Source organism: Lolium perenne, chromosome 4 (genome assembly GCF_019359855.2).
Source record: "Lolium perenne isolate Kyuss_39 chromosome 4, Kyuss_2.0, whole genome shotgun sequence".
Taxonomy (NCBI): Eukaryota; Viridiplantae; Streptophyta; class Magnoliopsida; order Poales; family Poaceae; genus Lolium; species Lolium perenne.
The window spans coordinates 63,517,926-63,536,355 of record NC_067247.2 but is presented as its reverse complement, the minus strand read 5'-3'; the positions used below and the strand labels follow the sequence as shown (position 1 = coordinate 63,536,355).

The window sequence follows — 18,430 nt, the reverse complement described above, 5'->3', positions numbered from 1 at the left end:
ACGGGAAGCCCCCCGGCGGCTCGCTGTGACGTGGGCCACAGCTGGGTTGCGAGGGGACCGGACCCACCTGTCGACGAGCGGAGTTTTATGGCAGGTTCTGGGTTCCACGTGGTCTGCACGTAGCCCGCTAGGCGCCGCCTCTGTAGGTTACACAGGCGTGGGCTCGGGAAACAGTTTGAATTTGAATTTCATTTTGCGTTAGTATAATGGTGATTCGTTGGGTATTCGTGCTGAATTCGAATCTCTAATGTCTCGTGGTCGTTGCCGTGACCTGGTGCGACGGCTAAGAGCGTCTTCAGCCATGTCCCCAAAGCATCCGCAAACAGCGTCGGATCGAGCGTTTATGGGACGTGTTTTGTTCGTGTCGCGTTTGAGGGACGTCGCTCCTCAGTCGCGTCCTCCAAACAAAATTTCAGAAAGTTAAAACTCGAGCGAATTTATTCAAACTTGCTATATATTACATAGATTTGAATGAAATTCGATTAAATTTAAACTAAACCTTAATCTAGAAGTACTTGCGGCGGCTAGAGGCATCGTAGTACTGGTGGAAGTTGTACATGTCGTCGGTGACGATCTCCTGGTTGACGCGCTCGTCGGGCTTGTCCTTCACCAGGCCGCTCGGCCCATCCTCGCCGTCGTTGGTGAGGTCCACGAGCGGCTTGTCGGTGTCGCGGATGGACATGGTGATCGCCCTGTCGACATCACCCATCCAGGCGTCCTTGTCGTTCAGCGACGCCGCGAATTCCGCGTGCAGCCCTGGGCAGTCCTCGGGGTCGTCGCTGCTCGCGATGAGTCGCTGCTGCCGCTCGTACTCCGCCAACAGCACCGCCTTTCCGGCTGTCTCGTCGTCCTTCTCCTCCTCTTCACCTCCGGCTTCGGGATGAGGAGGGTGCCACCGCCGCGCCTTTGCTGATGCCGGCTGCCGCTGTCGCCACGCCTCGGATTGACGAGCGGTGTCGCGAACTCCGGCTCCTCCTTCATCTCGCGCTTGGGGACGGTGTAGGGCGCGGCGCGGTGCGACGAGGACGACGCCGATCTCGCTGGCCCTGACGAGGAAGAGCTAGAGGAGGACGAGTACGTCCTCCTCGGCTGCCAGCGCGCTGCAGGAGACGGTGGCTACGAGGACGGCGTCTCCAACCTTGAGCGCCATTGTGGATGGCGCCGATGACGTTCTCCAGGGTGCGCCCCGGAACGCCCCAGAAGAGGACGCGCCCATCCTTGTTCCAGCTGTTCCGTCGGCCGATGAGGCCAGCGGTGTTGTTCATCTCGATGTCGTGCTGCGCTTGGAAGTAGACGACCAACCAGGCGTCGTTGCCGGTGGCCGCACAGCTTGGATCTGCCCGCTCCTCGGCGGTGAGGCGGGAGCAGCGGGCACTGATCGCGTCCCTCCAGCGCTCTGTGCCCGGCGACGGCGGAGGTGGGACGCCTATGCCGTTGAAGGCCATCCTCCACCCATCGTTTCTTGGCAGGCGCATGTTCGGCGGGACGGGATATCCCGCACGGTACATCGCCCACGCCTCCACCATGGTGAGGCTGCCGCAGCCGAAGCCGTTCGCCGCGGCAATCTTGCGGGAGGACGACGACATTGGCTGGGGAGAGGAGATTTAGGAGTGGCGAGAGGGATGGGGAAGGAAGCAGGGGCGCTCTTAATGTACAGTGGCGGCAGACGAAGCGGCAGCGGGTCGTTGGACGCAATAAACGCCGGCGCGGACGGCCACGCGACCATGCACAACGAGACGCGTCCCTGCGCCCCCTGGGAAATCAGGAATGCCATTAACGTCGCTTGACCAAAGGTAGGCGACGAGGTTTTAGGCTCCCGACCCGCTGACGCGTCGGGCCCGCGTCTCCTCGCCTCGCTTTTCGTTGTGTTCGGCGTGCCCGGAGCATCCACTGTGTAGCGGGGATAGGCTCGGGGCGCCAGGCACAGTATTCGGCCACGCCGGACAAAACGAGGCTTTAGGGTACGCGGCTGTGAATGTTTTTTGGCCCGGCGCACCCCAAATCCCTTTAAGGGACGCTTTGGGGGACGCGGCTGGAGATGCTCAAAGTCAATGTCCCCGAGCAAATAGGTTTATTAGGTTGTCCATGTTGAAGTAAATATATTATATAAGGGTATCTCCAACGGGTCGACGCATTTCGGACGCCTAAATTAACCATCTGCGTCCGTTTGCGTCGGCCCGCGGACGTCATATGGTTCGGGATGACCATTTGCGTCGGGTATCCCAGCGGTGCGGACGCATTTTTTGAACACTAACAACGTTAAGGTCGGTAATGGTTGTTTAACGTCCCGTCGAGGCCTGCCGGCGGCGATTACCGGTTCCTGCGTGACGATGGTGTGTGGCCAATAGATAGGGGTGTTTCACGCGCGCGGGGCGCGCGAACGAACGCTGTTTCTCACCCCGCCGTGGCTATATATGGTGGACGCCGGTGGGCGTGACAAGCACACCTCAACCAAAACCCTATCATCCATCCATGGCCGAGTACAACGGCACCTGGGCTCGCTTTGTTCAGATGTGTTGCGAAGTCTACCCGGATGATCTAGACCTCGACGAGCTCCGCACGATGGAGGCGTTCGATGAGGAGTAGCTCGCCGCCGACGCCCTTCAAGCCGAGCAGCTGGACAGGCGGCGAAGGCGGAGGTTGCGGAGGTAGAGGTGGCATGGCGCGCGATTCACCACGATGCTAGAGCTCGTAACTGAAAATTTTGGACAGTGAACATGAAACTGCCCTAGCTGCGTACAAAAAATCTCCGAGAAAAAACATGTAGTTATCTATGCAAAAAAAATAGATAAAATGCGGTGCTGATTGGAACATCTAGATTTGTTTCTTACCTCACTCCAATTTATCTTTTTTGCACAGACCACTAGGCATGTCTTTTTGGAAGATTTTTAGTGCGCTGTTCATATTCATTGTACAAAAAAATTCAGATTTATTTATGCAACCAAAAGCATCACACCCGGATTCAGAAATGCCTTGTCCGATCAAAAGGGAATTTACACTTAAAAAAAATTTCAATCATGGTGTTAGGCATGGTCTGAATTAGCCCCATTATCTGAGTTGACCCGGTTGAGTTTGAGTAAGAACAAAAGGACATTTCATTGGGAAGTGGGATCAAGCGCACAACATGATCTGTTCACGTGAAGGAGGCGATGAGAAGAGGAGAATTCAGTTTGAGCTTCCAACTTTCCATGGAGGAGGCAGCTAGTGGAGCAAGCAGACAGTGAGTGATGGGCAGAGCACAGCTCATCCGTCTCCATCTGATTTCACGCATGAGCGAAATCGTTGTTGGCCTCTGCCAGCATCTTTTTCCCGCGGCCTGTTCCGTTGCTGTCCCAAGAAACTCAGCTGCGGGACGGTGGCACCTCCGCCGGCGATGGAAGCGGAGGAGCTCCTGAAGAAGCTATGGGCGCTGGAGGAGGGGCAGGCGGAGCTCGAGCGGGAGATAGGCAGGCTCGCGCCGCCGGAGGCAGAGCGCCGTGGCGGTGCGCGGCCCACGGCCCACCGCCGCCGCCGCACTCCCGCTGCGTTCCCGCCCTCGTCGTCGCGGCGCGCCATCGCCGCGTTCCCGCACCCGTCTTTTTCGTCGCGGCTGCTGCACCGCGCCGCCAGGCTGTCCGACAGGCACTGCCACTGGATACTGCAGTCGCTGGGGCAGGCCGTGCACATCATCGCGCCCGACGGCAAGCTCCTGTACTGGTGAGCTTCCTTGCGCCTATCCTGGTCCGGTCGTGCATGGCAGTGTTCACCAGGTGTTTGATGAAATGCTGGACTTTTTTTTTTCGAGGGGATGAATGCTGGACTTGTGTTATGCACATCTCTTTCAAGTGTAAGATGTGGTGGATTTGGTTACTTAGTTGCGTGATCTTTCCTACTGTCTTACTGAGCGAACATATTATGCTGCTGACACTAAAACGCTAGCTCTAAACTTAGTCTCGTTGGATGATCGAATCCCATGTGCTGTTAGAGGAGCGTGATGGCTTTCCCCGTAGGTTTTGTATCGGACTGGTCCCGTGTGCATCGGTTTTATGTTCCAGAGGAAACTATTGGGTTGGTTGGGAGGAAAGCAGTTGCTAAATTCAGGCTAATGGATGTGCAGTCTCGACCTGGTCTAGTTGATCATACATTCATACTTGTTTTTATTTTTGGCATCGACCAGCTTATCGTGAACTCGTCTAAGCTAGGGTAACTTAGGTATGTAAGGTTAGTACATGATCTAGTGATAAAATCTGAACATGGTTCTTGTATAGGACACTGGAAGTATACGTAACAATTGTTTTGCCTAATTGCACCTATTATTCAAGAATCAAGAGTATATTTTATTTTATTCTAGTTTAGGTAAGCAAACTTGACCCTTAAAAAAGAGCAAACGTTACTCAAATACATAGCATATTTTGATGCACGTAATTAGTGCAAATCCCATGCTTTCAACTGGTGAACTTGGCTCAAGAGGCATGCCAGATTCTCTATGTAATTTGCATTTCTTTCTTCACACACCTGACTCTGTTTGATCCTATGGACACTTCTTTTTACCAAACTCTTACCTTTGACTGTAAACTAGGAACCGGTATGCCGAGCATATGTTTGGCTATTCTGCATCAGAAGCGATCGGCCGAGATGCCGTTGAATTAATTGTTCATCCTACTGACTTTGATGCAGCAAATATCGTTATCCAGAATATATTTATGGGCAAGTGTTTTAGAGGAAAATTTCCTGTTAAAAACAAGTCAGGAGAGAGGTTCTTTATTGTTGTCAACAACACACCTTTATATGATGACGATGGTAGCTTGATTGGCCTTATATGTCTCTCTCTTGATGTACGGACACTGCAAGAGGTATTTAGTCCTTCAGCCACAGCGCAATCCTTTGAAAGTTCAGCAAAGCCCGATTTTCATGTTAACAACCGGCCTAAAAGTGGTTCGCGAAACAAAGCTTATTTTGACTCGCAGCAACCTCTTCAATCTACTATCACCTCCAAGATCACAACTTTTGTAAGTCGCGTTTCTGAGCAAACAAAATAAATGATTACAATGTTCAGTTTAAATAAAAGTTTCTCTTTCTGATATTTTTTCATAATTTCTTTTCATAGTGTATTATCTTCCTGATTTTGGAATAACAACACAGGCCACCAAGGTTACAAGTAGAGCTCGTTCGAGGGTAAGGACAGGACATAATTGCAACGTACAGTACAGTAGCGGCTGTAAGGACCAGGATTCTGAACATGAGGTCAGGGCTGAGCTGACATCAAGTGAAGCAATTACCCCAAATGGGGATGTACGTCATGGTGTGTTTGTTGCAGAAGAGAAATCTTCTGGGAAATCAAGCAAAACTAGTGATGATTCAGGAGAAGGAAAAGTAGGGTTTCACAAAATGTTTAGTTCAAAGGCTGAGGGATTACTGGCCGAGAAGGGGATGTCGTGGCCTTGGAAAGGGCGTGAAACTGGTGGCAGTTCTGGAAAGAATAAGGTGACCTCAACACCTTTGCATGATAAGCAAGAAAATGACCGGAGTCATCAGAGAGTTCCAGAGCCTATCATAATTCCAGAGCGTCAAGATAGTGAATGTGCGCAGACAAGCAAATATGAGGTCTCAGGTTCCTGGTGGACTTTCAACAATAATAGTACAAGTAGTATGAGCAGCACGAGTTCAAATGGCAGTCCTATCGAGAGATTAGCTTACGAAGCAGACTGCTTGGATTATGAGATTCTGTGGGAAGACCTAGTAGTTGGAGAACAAATAGGTCAAGGTAGTTACTTCTCCCTTTGTAGTTACTCCATCTGTCTGGACATGTAAACACTGACATCTCTTGTTAACATGTTGTTCAACATTTAGGCATAGACATAGCCACAGTTTGTACTTTTAAGAACTACTTACGCAGTTTGTTCTCACTAATATCTCACTATCCTCTTGTTATCTTTAGGATAATCCAAATCAGTTCTTTGTCAGTAATTCCTCACTTTGCTTGTCTCTTAAATAATAGCTTGTGTGTGCTCATTTTTGGCATAATCCAAACCAAGTAGATTTCTTCTTGTCTTCAGTAGTCATAACAATTTCAGTTATTTTTCCTGATTTTATATGGCCCTGGTGGCACTGCCGTGTCACAACGGTGATGGCATTTTTGTGTGTATGGTTATGCCCGTATTTGTTCACTACCGAAAGTTCATGTAGATAATCAGATATAGCTAGTTAGAAAATGTCTATTCTTAAACTGCTGTAGGCACTATGCAGTCTGGTATTGTCCACCTCTGTAAAACAGAGACCACTCATTTGTGCTATTTTTGTGTAATCATGCAGGTTCTTGCGGAACAGTGTATCATGCTTTGTGGTATGGCTCGGTATGTATGTTCAGTTGCGCGATTATGTATAAAGCTTCACATCTTAACAATACATTATCAATACTTCTCCGTGTTTTTGTAGGATGTGGCAGTTAAATTGTTCTCCGGGCAGGAATATTCAGAAGAAATGATAAATACCTTCAGACAAGAGGTGGGCATCTAAACATAAATGCAATTTCTATTGGCCCTCGACTGCTGGTGAGATTGAGGATTATCTCGATTGAACTGCATTATATCTGATGTATGATTGAGTCAGATACTCCAGTACAGAAACTACTTCCAAATTGCAGTTTGACTCTGACATTCGCTGAACCCATATTTGTTATTTTTGTTATTCTATGTTGTTGCAATCATGTGAGAAAATATGAAAAAATCGCAGTGCTGAGAAATCTACACTTTGATGTCTTTTAAGGCTATATCAATTAGCAATACATTGATAGCTTTATAAATCCTGTTCTTGTGATTCCTTTTCCTTTGATTGTGCCCATGACCATATTTGTATCCATTAATTTTGTAGGTATCATTGATGAAAAAACTGAGGCATCCCAATATAATACTTTTCATGGGTGCAGTTGCATCACAGTGGCGACTTTGCATTGTTACCGAATTTCTCCCACGGTATGCTATAAATCTCCCACATGGCTCTTATATGGTTTTTTTTTTCCTTTACTTGGTGCAAGAAAAGGACTATGCAGTTTTTTTTTCTGGGCCCATAGAAACAATAGGAGTATTTGTCAGAATTTATGTGATTATACCATTGCAGAAAATAGATAGGGAGAATCAACGTCTATATCCCTGGGCCATGACCACGGGCACTCCTCTCCATGTACTAAATAAACATAGTACAATCAACGAAGGCCTGCTGAGGCCATTAGAAGCATCTCAACCAAACCGTGCCACGGGTGGTACGCCACCCCTGTCACGGGCGCCTAGACTATCCCTTCGTGATTATGTGTTTAGTCTACCAGCTTCGCCTAGTCTATTTTGGCTACCCTGTGGTATCTTTATATAACAGGCCTGAATTACATGTGCTTGACTCCAACACCGAACACTCCGTATATTGCAAGTCTGTTTGTAGCCATATACACATATTCGACACCAATTCCAACAGAATTCAATTGGTCACTATTCCATAGTTTTTTTTTTTGAAACGGAGGCAAAAGCTTTGCCTCATCTATTAATTAAGAAGAGAGTGCCCAGTTTTTAGGAGAAAACCGGGCAAAAACCTACAACAACATGGTCAAGCCCACACACCCACATGACCACATCCAAGCCTAAGACCTGAAACAACATGACCACACCCACTCTATTCAACACATGAGGTCACTATTCCATAGTGAGCTGACATTGAAAAGATACACTCTGTTGACCTTCCTTCAACCCTACATGGTTGTCTCTCATAGTTTTCTTTTGTCCCTTCACTCGTATATCAGAATTTTTTCTCTCCAAAAGTCCACCGTCCAAACTTTGATCATAAACAACGGGCAAAAATCTTGATTCAGTTTGAGCTTCCTGGCCTTTTTTCGAGTTGTGATTTAATCCACGTGAAGTTTGTATGTAGGTATTTACTTTGCAGAGAAACATTCTTGGAAGGCTTAACAGGTACATAAATAAGAGAAATATCTTGTAGACACGTGCCACTTGTATTTATGTTGGTCTTTCCACACCAATGAACTTGAAAATAAAACACAAGGTATCAGCGCAGGTTGTTGTGTGCTTCTGCGTGTAACTGGGTAGCCAAAGGGAAGTATAAGAATATACAATCCAATTTCTGTTACTTGTGGTAGATGAAAATTTGTCTGCATGATGATCAGTTAGAGCTGACCACATCGGTCTTTTTCCAGTGTGTTGCACTGATGCTGCAAGTTCACCTGAAACTCTTACCTTTGATAATCATACTTGTAAAAACACTTCTTATGGATCAAGGTGTGAGTTGTGTAACCAACGACCGGGGCATTATACTTTTCTCTTAACGAAAATGATTGGCTGCTAGTACCAACGGTCCTTTTCATTTGATACTAAAAACAACTCCCAGCGATTGCTGACTTACCATGCACTGCTTTTCTACTAGGTGGATTAGTCTTTGTTTTCCCTGGGTTATAGACCATTCTGGCTACTAAAAAATAAGTTTTGACATTCTTCTGTAATCATTTAGACTGTAGAATCTCTCAAGAGGTCAATTTGTTATAGTTCCTCTGTGTAACACTTTACTGAGTCCCGAGTCCCGTAATGCAGAGGGAGTTTGTTTCGGTTGCTTCAAAAGAACACTGGCAAGCTGGATCCAAGACGGAGAGTTAACATGGCTATAGACATCGTGAGTGTATTTTCTCTTAACAGCTGGTTCAGGAAGTCAAGCCAAATGCATCTTGTGAAGCTTTTGAGAAATGAACATACAGTAGCAGAAAAACTAGATAAACATTCATCACTTGCATATCTCAAGAGACATTTTTTGCAGACACATAATTATTCTCTAGTTTCATTTAGCAACTGCATGGAAGCGGAGTTAAATTTCCTGTAAATTAAGCCATATCTGTAGCTTCAGTTATTGTAAGAAGAAAAGAGGTGATATCATTTACCTGCCATCTCCTTTATGAAACTTGGGAGAAATCCCATTGATAAAAGTGTCACACAAGCCTTCTAGGAGAGGAAATACATCAAAAGTTACACAAGCCTCTTCTTCTATGCAATGAAAAGAAACACAATGCCATTGCGTTTTCTCGAAAAAATTAAAGTGTCACACTATTTTACCATGATGTAACTGAAGATTCTACCACCAAAAGTCAATAGTGATCCATGTTAGTATTTTGTTCAACAAGTACATATCTTGGCCTTATGGAAGCTTTCACTGCCACATGGATTCTTACAAACATAATTATATTGTTCTAGGCAAGGGGCATGAATTATCTTCACAATTCCATCCCCACAGTTGTGCACCGTGATTTAAAATCATCAAACCTGTTGGTTGATAAGAACTGGACTGTAAAGGTAACTGCAAAAGTTCCTCTTTGACACTTCATGTTTTCTGTAAAATACTTGTTTGGCTGAGGACTTCCAAACACGTCATAAGCTAAACCCTACTTGGTTCAATTAGGTTGCAGACTTTGGTCTTTCGCGCCTCAAACTCGAAACATTTTTGACAACAAAAACTGGAAAAGGAACAGTAAGTACAAGCAAACTTGACCTTTTGACATGGTTTCTCCAGACTAGCTAGGGTGTCTTAGACTTTAACCCCGTACCAATTCTCTATTTATTTACTGAACATCTGATAGCTTAGCTTCCATATCCAGCCGCAGTGGATGGCTCCAGAGGTGCTACGCAGTGAACCTTCAAACGAAAAGTAAGCTCAACATGAACATTTTTAATAACCGATGTTCTTGCTACCTGCTACCTATAGCTAGTTACTCATTTCTTCCTTTTGTTAAACCATAGGTCTGATGTATACAGCTATGGAGTGGTCCTATGGGAGATTGCTACTCAGAAGATACCCTGGGATACTCTCAATCCAATGCAGGTGTGTTTTCTCTACGTATACACATGTCGGTTAGGTAGGTGATATTCTGATTTTCTTTCATCAATATTCGGAGGCAACTTTGTTTTCTACAGCAGGTCGATAAAGGGTGCCAGCTCAGTCTGTATTACAATCCTTATTACATACAACCAGCGATCATAACAGTTTAATGTGTCTTTGCTTCATTATTTCTTCCGTTCTCCTTTCAGTCTGCCTGCAAAGATTAGAACTCAGATGCTTTCGTCAGGGGTTGGTTTTTCTGTCAAAGAATTGTGTCGTGTGTACTCTCCTTAAGCCTAAGTGTGTCATTTTCCCTTTTCACCATTAGAGGAAAGTCTACGTATGTACCTTTTTGTGGTGTCCTGGAGCCTGGATTCCTTTGGAAAATACTAGCTTACTGGCGAATGGTGAATCTTCACGAAGAACTAAAATCATTGCCATTACAGTTTAAGAAATCTCAATATCTTGCTCACACAAACACATTAGAACATGGGAAATCTCTAACATTGTGATCCTTATGTGACAGGTTATCGGGGCTGTGGGTTTCATGGATCAAAGGCTGGAAATTCCGACCAACACCGACCCTGAGTGGGCATCGATCATCGAGAGTTGTTGGGACAGGTACGTCACATTTTTGCGCATTGCTAGTTTCCTAAAAAAAACTGATTCACAACGCTGCTAAAAGGTTATCCTTTCTGTGAGCAGTGACCCGCAACGCCGCCCGTCATTCCAGAAACTCCTGGAGAGGCTCCAGGAGCTGCAAAAGCAGTATGCCGTGGAGGCTCAGACACACAGGAAAACTGCTGGGGAAGGTGCCGGAAAGATGAGCGGGGAAGATTGCTAGCTTTGTGTCCTGACGGTGATGATTGCAGCTACCATTTTGAGGGTAATCGGTTCATCAGACGCGAGCTGAGGAGGAACGATGGCGAGCAGGAATACGCTGTGCAGTGTGTAGAGTACCACGGAGACAAAGAGGTGGTGCATGACTTCTGAAATCCCGCAAGCTGAAGCTTTGGAATGCAGTTTGTTTCAAGGCAGGGAGGGTAGAGCCGTAGGTGAGGTGAGATGAGATGAGACTGGTAACCGTTCGAGGATCTTAACTCGTGATGATGTATTGTACGTATGCTAGTAGTTCTCAGGAAGCGTGAATCCCTGTTCTTTTTTGGGTAAAGCAAGCACTTTATTAAGACTTAATGCAGCATCAAGTACATAACAGAGGCTCAGAGCAGCCTGAACGACAGCCGAGATAGAATTTAGTGGTATTCAGCAAGTGTGAATCCCTGTTCTTTTGGGTAAAGCAAGCAGTTTATTAAGAGTTAAGACTCAATGCATCATCAAGTACATAGCAGAGGCTCGAACAGCCTGAACCACAGCCAAGATAGAATTTAGTGCCTATTGATGCGAATGATTCAAAAGAAAAGGCATGTAATTATTAAAAAAAACGCATGATTGCAGTGTCATTGTCCATTGAAGGTACTCCGTGCTCAAGTTCATTCCAGTGCAGTGAAAACAAATGGTTCCAAGATTATTTTAGCCAATTGAAAATTCCCTTTTCAAGTACGGCGCAAAGGAATTCCTTACTACTAAAGGAGAAACAAATTCTTTGAAATAAAAAGGCCCTCGGGCTTGGGCAATCATCAGAAAACAACGGAGCGATCGAAGAAAATGGACGCACAAGCACAAGATGATACTCTAGGAAAAGTTACAGCAGCGCTCTTTGCTTGCTTGCCCCAAAAGTAGTACTCTAGGAAAAGCAAAGCGCCCAGCGAATCTGAAGATCGGAACCGGCAAGGCGCGTCCACCTTTGGCAGTTTGGCCGGTTCGCAAAAGCGTCGCCGTCGTCAGAATGTTTCGGATCACTACTCAAAAAGCTCCGATCTATCATCTGTGCTCCTGCCAATAAACAACAGTTTCCACCAATGGAAAAGCAGCGCCCGTGCTTATCTTAAGGTACAAGCATACAAGGATCTTTGGCGAGGAGCTAAACATCACCGGCCAGGCCACAACCGGCCGGATAAGTAACATTTTCGCCACGCCCTTTTTCGATGCCTGATTATATATGCTCGTAATAATCCTCTCCGGCAAAGTTTATTTGCATATATCGTATTGTATTAAGAGAGTTTTGTCCTTCCACGCGATGCCCACCAAGAAGGCAAGAACTATGTTATGTTGCGTTTACAGGGCGGACGGAGAGGGACCGTGTCGTGGCAAGTTCCTTTCGCAATTCCCCTTATCTTCTGAACATGGATGCCGACTGATCAGAATCAGATCGATGATCATCCGGCTCAGCGCCTACAGTAATTTTAGAAAGAGAGTAGGGCCAAAACTTGGGTGAAATTTGGTGCGATCGGGGTAGCTGGGAATCGGGCAGCTTTGCAGGGGCGAGCAGTGTACCGCGGCGCAGCGCACAGTGCACTGGAGCCTGGAGACCGATCAGCTGTTGACCTGACGACCAGAGAGGCTCGCCGCTCTTTGGAACCTTGTGACAGGGAGAGAGACAGGGGTATTAATACCTGAACCTAAAATCTGCAGTTGCTATCAGGCAGGTGGGGACTGTCACGTCTCCCACGTCCTGTGATCCACATGATCCTGTGCTACCTGCCTGCCTTTTGGTCAAGCGCTGTTGATTCGAGTGTACGTGATCGCTCCTTTCCGCGCCACTTCCACCCGGTCGCTGTAGATTACTAGAAATTTCGTTGATGGGATCCTTCCTAGGGTTTGTAAGGTCACATGTAGAAATAAAACGGGAGCGACTAATTGTCGATCGAGAATTAGGTCGATGTCGCCCAATATTAGTTGCACTCCATATTGTAACTCAATGTTGAAAAACTCACGATAAGCATTAATCACATAGGGATCAAAGGGTATGTGATATTTTTCTCGGTTGGAACCCATGTTGCAAGAGAATACATACAGAGGGGGAAAAACGGTTGAGGTGTGCCAGAGGCTAGATATCTTAACTGAATCGTTAAATGATAGATACCTTGCCTCACCGGCAATGATTGGAGCGGATAAAACCACGTGTGTTTTTTGGCATTTGGTTGATAAAATTCAGAACATAACTTTAGGTTGGAAAGAGAAGACGCTATCAATGGGTGGGAACGAGACATTCCTTAAGGCGATTGCACAAGCTATCCTAGTGACGGTATGCCAAGTTCCAAAAAGCATTTGTAAAGAAATGAAGGTTGCTATTGCAAAATATTGGTGGGGTGATGATACTGACCATAAGAAGATCCACTGGAAATCATGGTGAAAATTATGGGTTTTTTCCGTGATTTTCATGTGTTCAATCTAGCAATGTTTGCAAAACAGTGGTACTGTCTAATGGCTGAATCATAATCACTCTGTGCCTGAGTAATGACATCTAAATATTATCATGGTGGGAACCTTCTTAAGAGCATCTCCAGCCGCGTCCCCTAAACCGCGCTGGATTGAGCGTTTGGGGGACGTATTTTGTTCGTGCCGCCTTTGGGGGACGTCGCTCCCCAGCCGCGTCCCCCAAATGCCGCCCCAAACATTTAAAATACTTTTTTTTGTCATTTTTATTTCAATTTCCACAAACTAATACATAATTGGGTACGTGGTTTCCACAAACTAATACATAGTTGGAACCGTGGTGGACACAAATATAAAATATTGCAAATAAACTAAACCTAACTAAGCCGTGCATCGAAGGTTTCCTGTGTTCGCTGCTAAGAAAGAACACTCGAGGGCACACCCAGTCACCCAAACTGGAAAATCCAGCGGGAGGATGGTGCCCTTGTTGGTTCTACCGATGAGGCGAACAGGCAGAAACCTCCGTGCACGTATTCGCTGCGAAGAAACAACACTCAGTCGTCCTCCTCGTCGGTGTTGTTGCCGTGGTAGTCCCTGTCGTTGTGGTAGTCCCGGCGGCAGCGCCTCTCGTCGAAGACCTTGACGCTCATGTCCCTGTTGCCGAAGTAGGAGAACAGGAGGATGAAGCCGGCTTCGAGGCTGTGGTGGCGCGCAAACTTCTCTCAGCCGATGTTGAGGTACATCTTGCCGCGCGCGTCGTAGATCGCGTCGACGATCCACCGGTAGTAGTCGCACGAAGCCTCCCGCAGATGCATCGTGCGCGGGCGTACGGCGCCGACGTACTCGGCGAAGGAGTCCGGCAGCCTCTGGATGCCGCGCGGGTCGCCCTTGAGGACGAGGACGAACTCGAACAGCACGTCCGGCTCAACGTCCATCTCCGACGATGAAGACGACGTCGTGGGAGGCGACGGCGAGCGTTCAGCTATGCCGCGGCCACGACCACGACCACGGCCACGGCCGCGAGGTCGGCCTCCGCCTCTACCAGACATAGCGTCGAGTCTTGTTGAGATGGTGGCGGCTAGGGTTTGGGAGAGAGGCGCTAGGGTTTGTGTGTGAGAGGGACGATGAGAGGCGCCCCTTTTATGGCCGGAGGGAGGCGGAGGAGCGGTGGAGCTCATTAACGCCGGCACGCAGAGCTAGGCGCGATGGGACGTGTCACTGCGCCTCTGCGGGAACTGCACCGTCGCTGCGCGCCAATAACTTCCGTCGCGAGGTAGGCAACGGTTAGGTTAAAATTTAAATGTGCCACTGACGGGTCGGCCCCGCCACTCCCCGCCTCGCTTTTCGTTGTGTCCGGCATCCCCGGAGCGTCCCCTGTGGGACGGGGACGGGCTCGGGGCGCCGGACACCGTATCGGGGCGCGCCGGACAAAAATGAGTTTTGGGGGACGCGGCTGGAACGCATTTTTTTTTCCGGCGCGCCCCAAATTGCTTTGGGGGACGCGACTGGAGATGCTCTAATGCAACCCAAAAGAGTGAAAGTTCATTCACGTGGCAAAGTGTTTTGGCAGATGTGAGATGTTTTAAAATGGGTGCATATGGAGAGCTGGTGATGGGACACAAATCAATATATCGGATGATCCATGGATCCCTTCAAGTCACCATCGCAAGATTATGACGCCTAGGGGTAATACTCTTGTGACTAAGGTTTGTGAGCTAATTGACCCAACAATGGGATGTTGGTATGAGACTATGATCAGAGAGCCATTTTGGGCAGTTGATGCAGATTGGATTCTTTAAATTCCCATGGCACCACAAGGAACGGAAGATTTTGTGGCACGACATTATACCAAGACAGGTATTTTTCTGTACGATTTGCTTATCATCTGGAGTGGGATCATCATTTTGGAAGAGAGTAAGAGCAATAGAAGAAGTAGAAGGGTCCAATGTACCTGTGTGGAAAAAACTCTGGAAATTGGATATCCCTGCAAAGATTAATTTTTTTTTGGATGGAGGGTTATCCATGGGATTATTCCTTTCGTTGGTGTATTGGAAGATCGTCATATTGGTGAACTCAGTGGATGCCCAATATGTAACGAAGCTTGTGAAGATAATAGGCATATCATATTCACATGCACGAGAGCAAAAGAAATTTGGTATCATTTTGGTTTGGACACGGAGACTGAAGGTGCAGACAGACCGAGTTCGGTCGGGCAACAACAATTAATCCTTTCTAATGATCGCCAAATTAAAGCTGCTAAGTGGCCTTGCCTAGCAAAATTAGTGCTTACAGGAGCTTGGTATATATTGTCGGAGAGGCGCCAAATTGTACATGAGAAAAGAGTTCAATCATATGCTCGTTCGGCTATTTCCCCATGTACATCGTATCATCGGTGCCGAACAGTGGCGAAGGACGGAAAAAAATTAAGGTCGGGCGAACTCTAAAGCTTAAAAAAGATTGATGCAAAAAAATGTGTTGGCACATTAATATTTTATATGATCTTTAGCATAATCACTTTGTACAATGATAATATCAACATAAATATAAATAGAATATACAAACGTACCAATAATCTTCAACTTTCTCTTCACTACGGCTTCAACGACATCTTCCACTTGTTTCGTGTCAGGCTGCCATAGAATGTCCGGTTCCTTCCACTTCTTGATCTTGCTCTAGATGTTCCGTTGCATTTGCATTTCCATAAATCTCGTGGGTGCTTGGTGAATTAGAGACATTGCCACTAGCAAGTAGCACAAAATATCTTTATAAATCTGCAATTCACAACATTAAAGGACATGAGTATTTGCCAATTTACCTAGTTCACAATTCATAAATTCAAGCCCTCATCCAATAATCCAATTCACTATGTAGTCATTACTCATAAGTCAAGAAATTGTACCTCCCCCTCTTGCAGCTGTTGGTCCCTTCAATTTTCCCATCTCTAAGCTGTTGCCGGAAAGATTGAAAGAACCCTAGCTGGATATCTATCCGGACGCCTGCCTACCACCCTGGCCTGCTGCGGTGCTTCCCGTCCGCCCGTCCATTTCAGCAGGCAGCAGCAGCGCTCGCCAAGTCCCAGAGCAGCAGAGCGGTTCCTGGGCGGTGGCGCCGTTCCTGGAAGTCGAACAATCGATCTCGATCACGATCACACGCATAAGGTATCATGATCTGTTGACCAAGCGAGCGAGCAGACTGCAGCCTTGCGCGGTTGCCTCCTCCGCGCGCGGCCCAGCAGGCCCATGTCGGCCGATGCACCCGCAAAGGAGCCTAGTTTCACTCGTTTTCCTCCATTTTCCCCTAGAAACGAACACAAACTGCTGTATATCTTACGAACATCGATGGAGGCATACATATATGTAGTTTTTCGCCAAAAATCAAGGTAGGGCGGACGCCCTACCTTGCCCTACTGGGAGCTTCGCCCCTGGTGCCGGACGACCACGTCTACGACGACTACGTGCGCTGGAGGCGCAACAAGCTCGCGTCGGAGGCACGGGCGGACCCGAGCTGCGCCGTCGACAGCCAACTCTGGCAGCCGCTCTTCGTGGCGGAGCGCAAGGAGGCCCTCGACGCCACCATCGGCTCGTACGGCGGTCCCTATAACTGATTCGGTCGCCAAGACTGGTGGAGGGGCCGCAACATGGATGCCATGCTAGCCCAGCTCGGCTACAGGCTAGAGCCCCTCCCCCGACGAATGCTGTGGGTCCGAACATGCCGAACCCTACGTGGTCCGAGGTGCTGGCGCGTCCGTTCGGCACCACATGCGAAGGGGCCGACACAGGGTTGCCAGCAATTTTATTGGACTCAAAAACACTCCGGCTATTTTTTAGTGGTGCCTCGTTGTGAGTCTAAAAACCAACACTGGCCCCAAATCACCGTTGGGTCGCTACGAGGCGTCGGTAAAAATGCGCTGGTAGGAGACGGGAAATTGAAGAAATAACCTGGTTTTTGAATTTTGACGCGCGGCCGAGGTGATTTTGTAGGCACACTGATCGAGTTAACAGTGTTTGTACTACCGTAGGGGCGATCTGGAATCCGATGGAAGGGCAGCCGAGTACTGAAAGACACGGAACCCTTTTTTCTCCGCAGGAACAAATAGGAGCCAGAGTGGTAAATGCTACGAACACAAAAAGGCTGCAAAGCTACACCAGCTCCTCCTGGGACGCCGGCTGCACAGTGCGGAGAGTGCCGTCACTGTTGGAGATGCATGGCTGATGGGATGGCTCGAATAAACAAGGCATTGGTCAATTGGTGCAGGGAAAAGTTAGCACTACCTCGACACGGTTGGTTGCTTGCTTGTCTGTGCTTCCGTTGTGAGAGCATTTCGGCGTTTTGACTATGTAGGTTTCCACTTCCGTCTGGGCGCCAGAGTTTGGCGTAGGAGACGGCGAAACAGGGAGCAGCCGCCCCTTGGAACGGATCTCAGATTCCTTCCGTGGATTGCCGCGTCGCCTCCGTCAACTCAAAATGGACGACCGTGGTTCGTCGAAAAGAATAAAAGAAGTGGACAGTGGATTTCTTACATGAAAAACTGAAGACGAGCTACACGCGTCGTCGTAAGTGTAAATTTAGACAAATTTGAGACATGTTCTATAAGATGGAGGGAGGTACTTGCTCCATTTACAGTTACCTCACGTTTTTTGGATTTAGTCGGTGGTTAGACTTTATAGAATTTAACTAAATATTTAGGACAAAATGTCAACATCTAGAATATGAAATCTCTATTGTGTTAGAAGATAGGTTTCCTATCGTGGTTACCGGCATCACGATAGGACCTGAAATCTATTTCATATTCAGCAGAGAGCTAAGTTTCAAAATGAATCCTCAAAAGTTAAGCCGGCATCACAAAATAAACAAGAAGCCGGACCTTGTCGAGTTGTGTCATTGTGTGATAGGAAAAAACGGAAACAAGTAAGCGCCTAGCCAGACGGGTTCACCACATTTAGAATTAGAGCGTGTCTCCAGCCGCGTCCCAAGGCGATTTACACAAAAATAACCCTTTGTGAAAGAAAAGCACAGACTGACCTGCCGGCGAAACTATTTTACACATCTAACCCTTTAATTTGTGTGGCGCCCCTCCCATCGGTGCCACACATCACTGTGTGGCGCCCATGCGGGTGGCGCCACTAGCCCATCCAACGTGGCGCGGTCGACGCTGATGTGTGCTCGAGTTTGATGTGGCAGGATGTGTGGCGCCGCTCCCATCGGCGTCACACATTGAAAGTGTGGCACCGATGCCAAGGGCGCCACACATCCACTTATGTGTGGCTGCGAGAGCCCGACCCAGCCATTCTCTTCTCTGTTTCTTCCTCCCTAA

The 18,430-nt window shown here is 47.5% G+C and overlaps 1 protein-coding gene across 1 annotated transcript; it reads left to right on the top strand.

Annotated features, from left to right (window-relative positions):
- The first annotated feature begins 3,100 nt into the window (after positions 1–3,100).
- On the top strand, positions 3,101–11,034 carry LOC127292759 (uncharacterized). The gene is made up of 13 exons (XM_051322217.2): positions 3,101–3,696; positions 4,559–4,988; positions 5,122–5,743; positions 6,292–6,332; positions 6,415–6,483; positions 6,850–6,950; positions 8,568–8,646; positions 9,219–9,317; positions 9,424–9,492; positions 9,620–9,669; positions 9,762–9,843; positions 10,367–10,461; positions 10,546–11,034. The coding sequence occupies exons 1-13, from the start codon at positions 3,374–3,376 to the stop codon at positions 10,682–10,684; spliced, it is 2,199 nt and encodes a 732-aa protein (XP_051178177.1). The 5' UTR covers positions 3,101–3,373; the 3' UTR covers positions 10,685–11,034.
- The last annotated feature ends 7,396 nt before the right edge of the window (positions 11,035–18,430 follow it).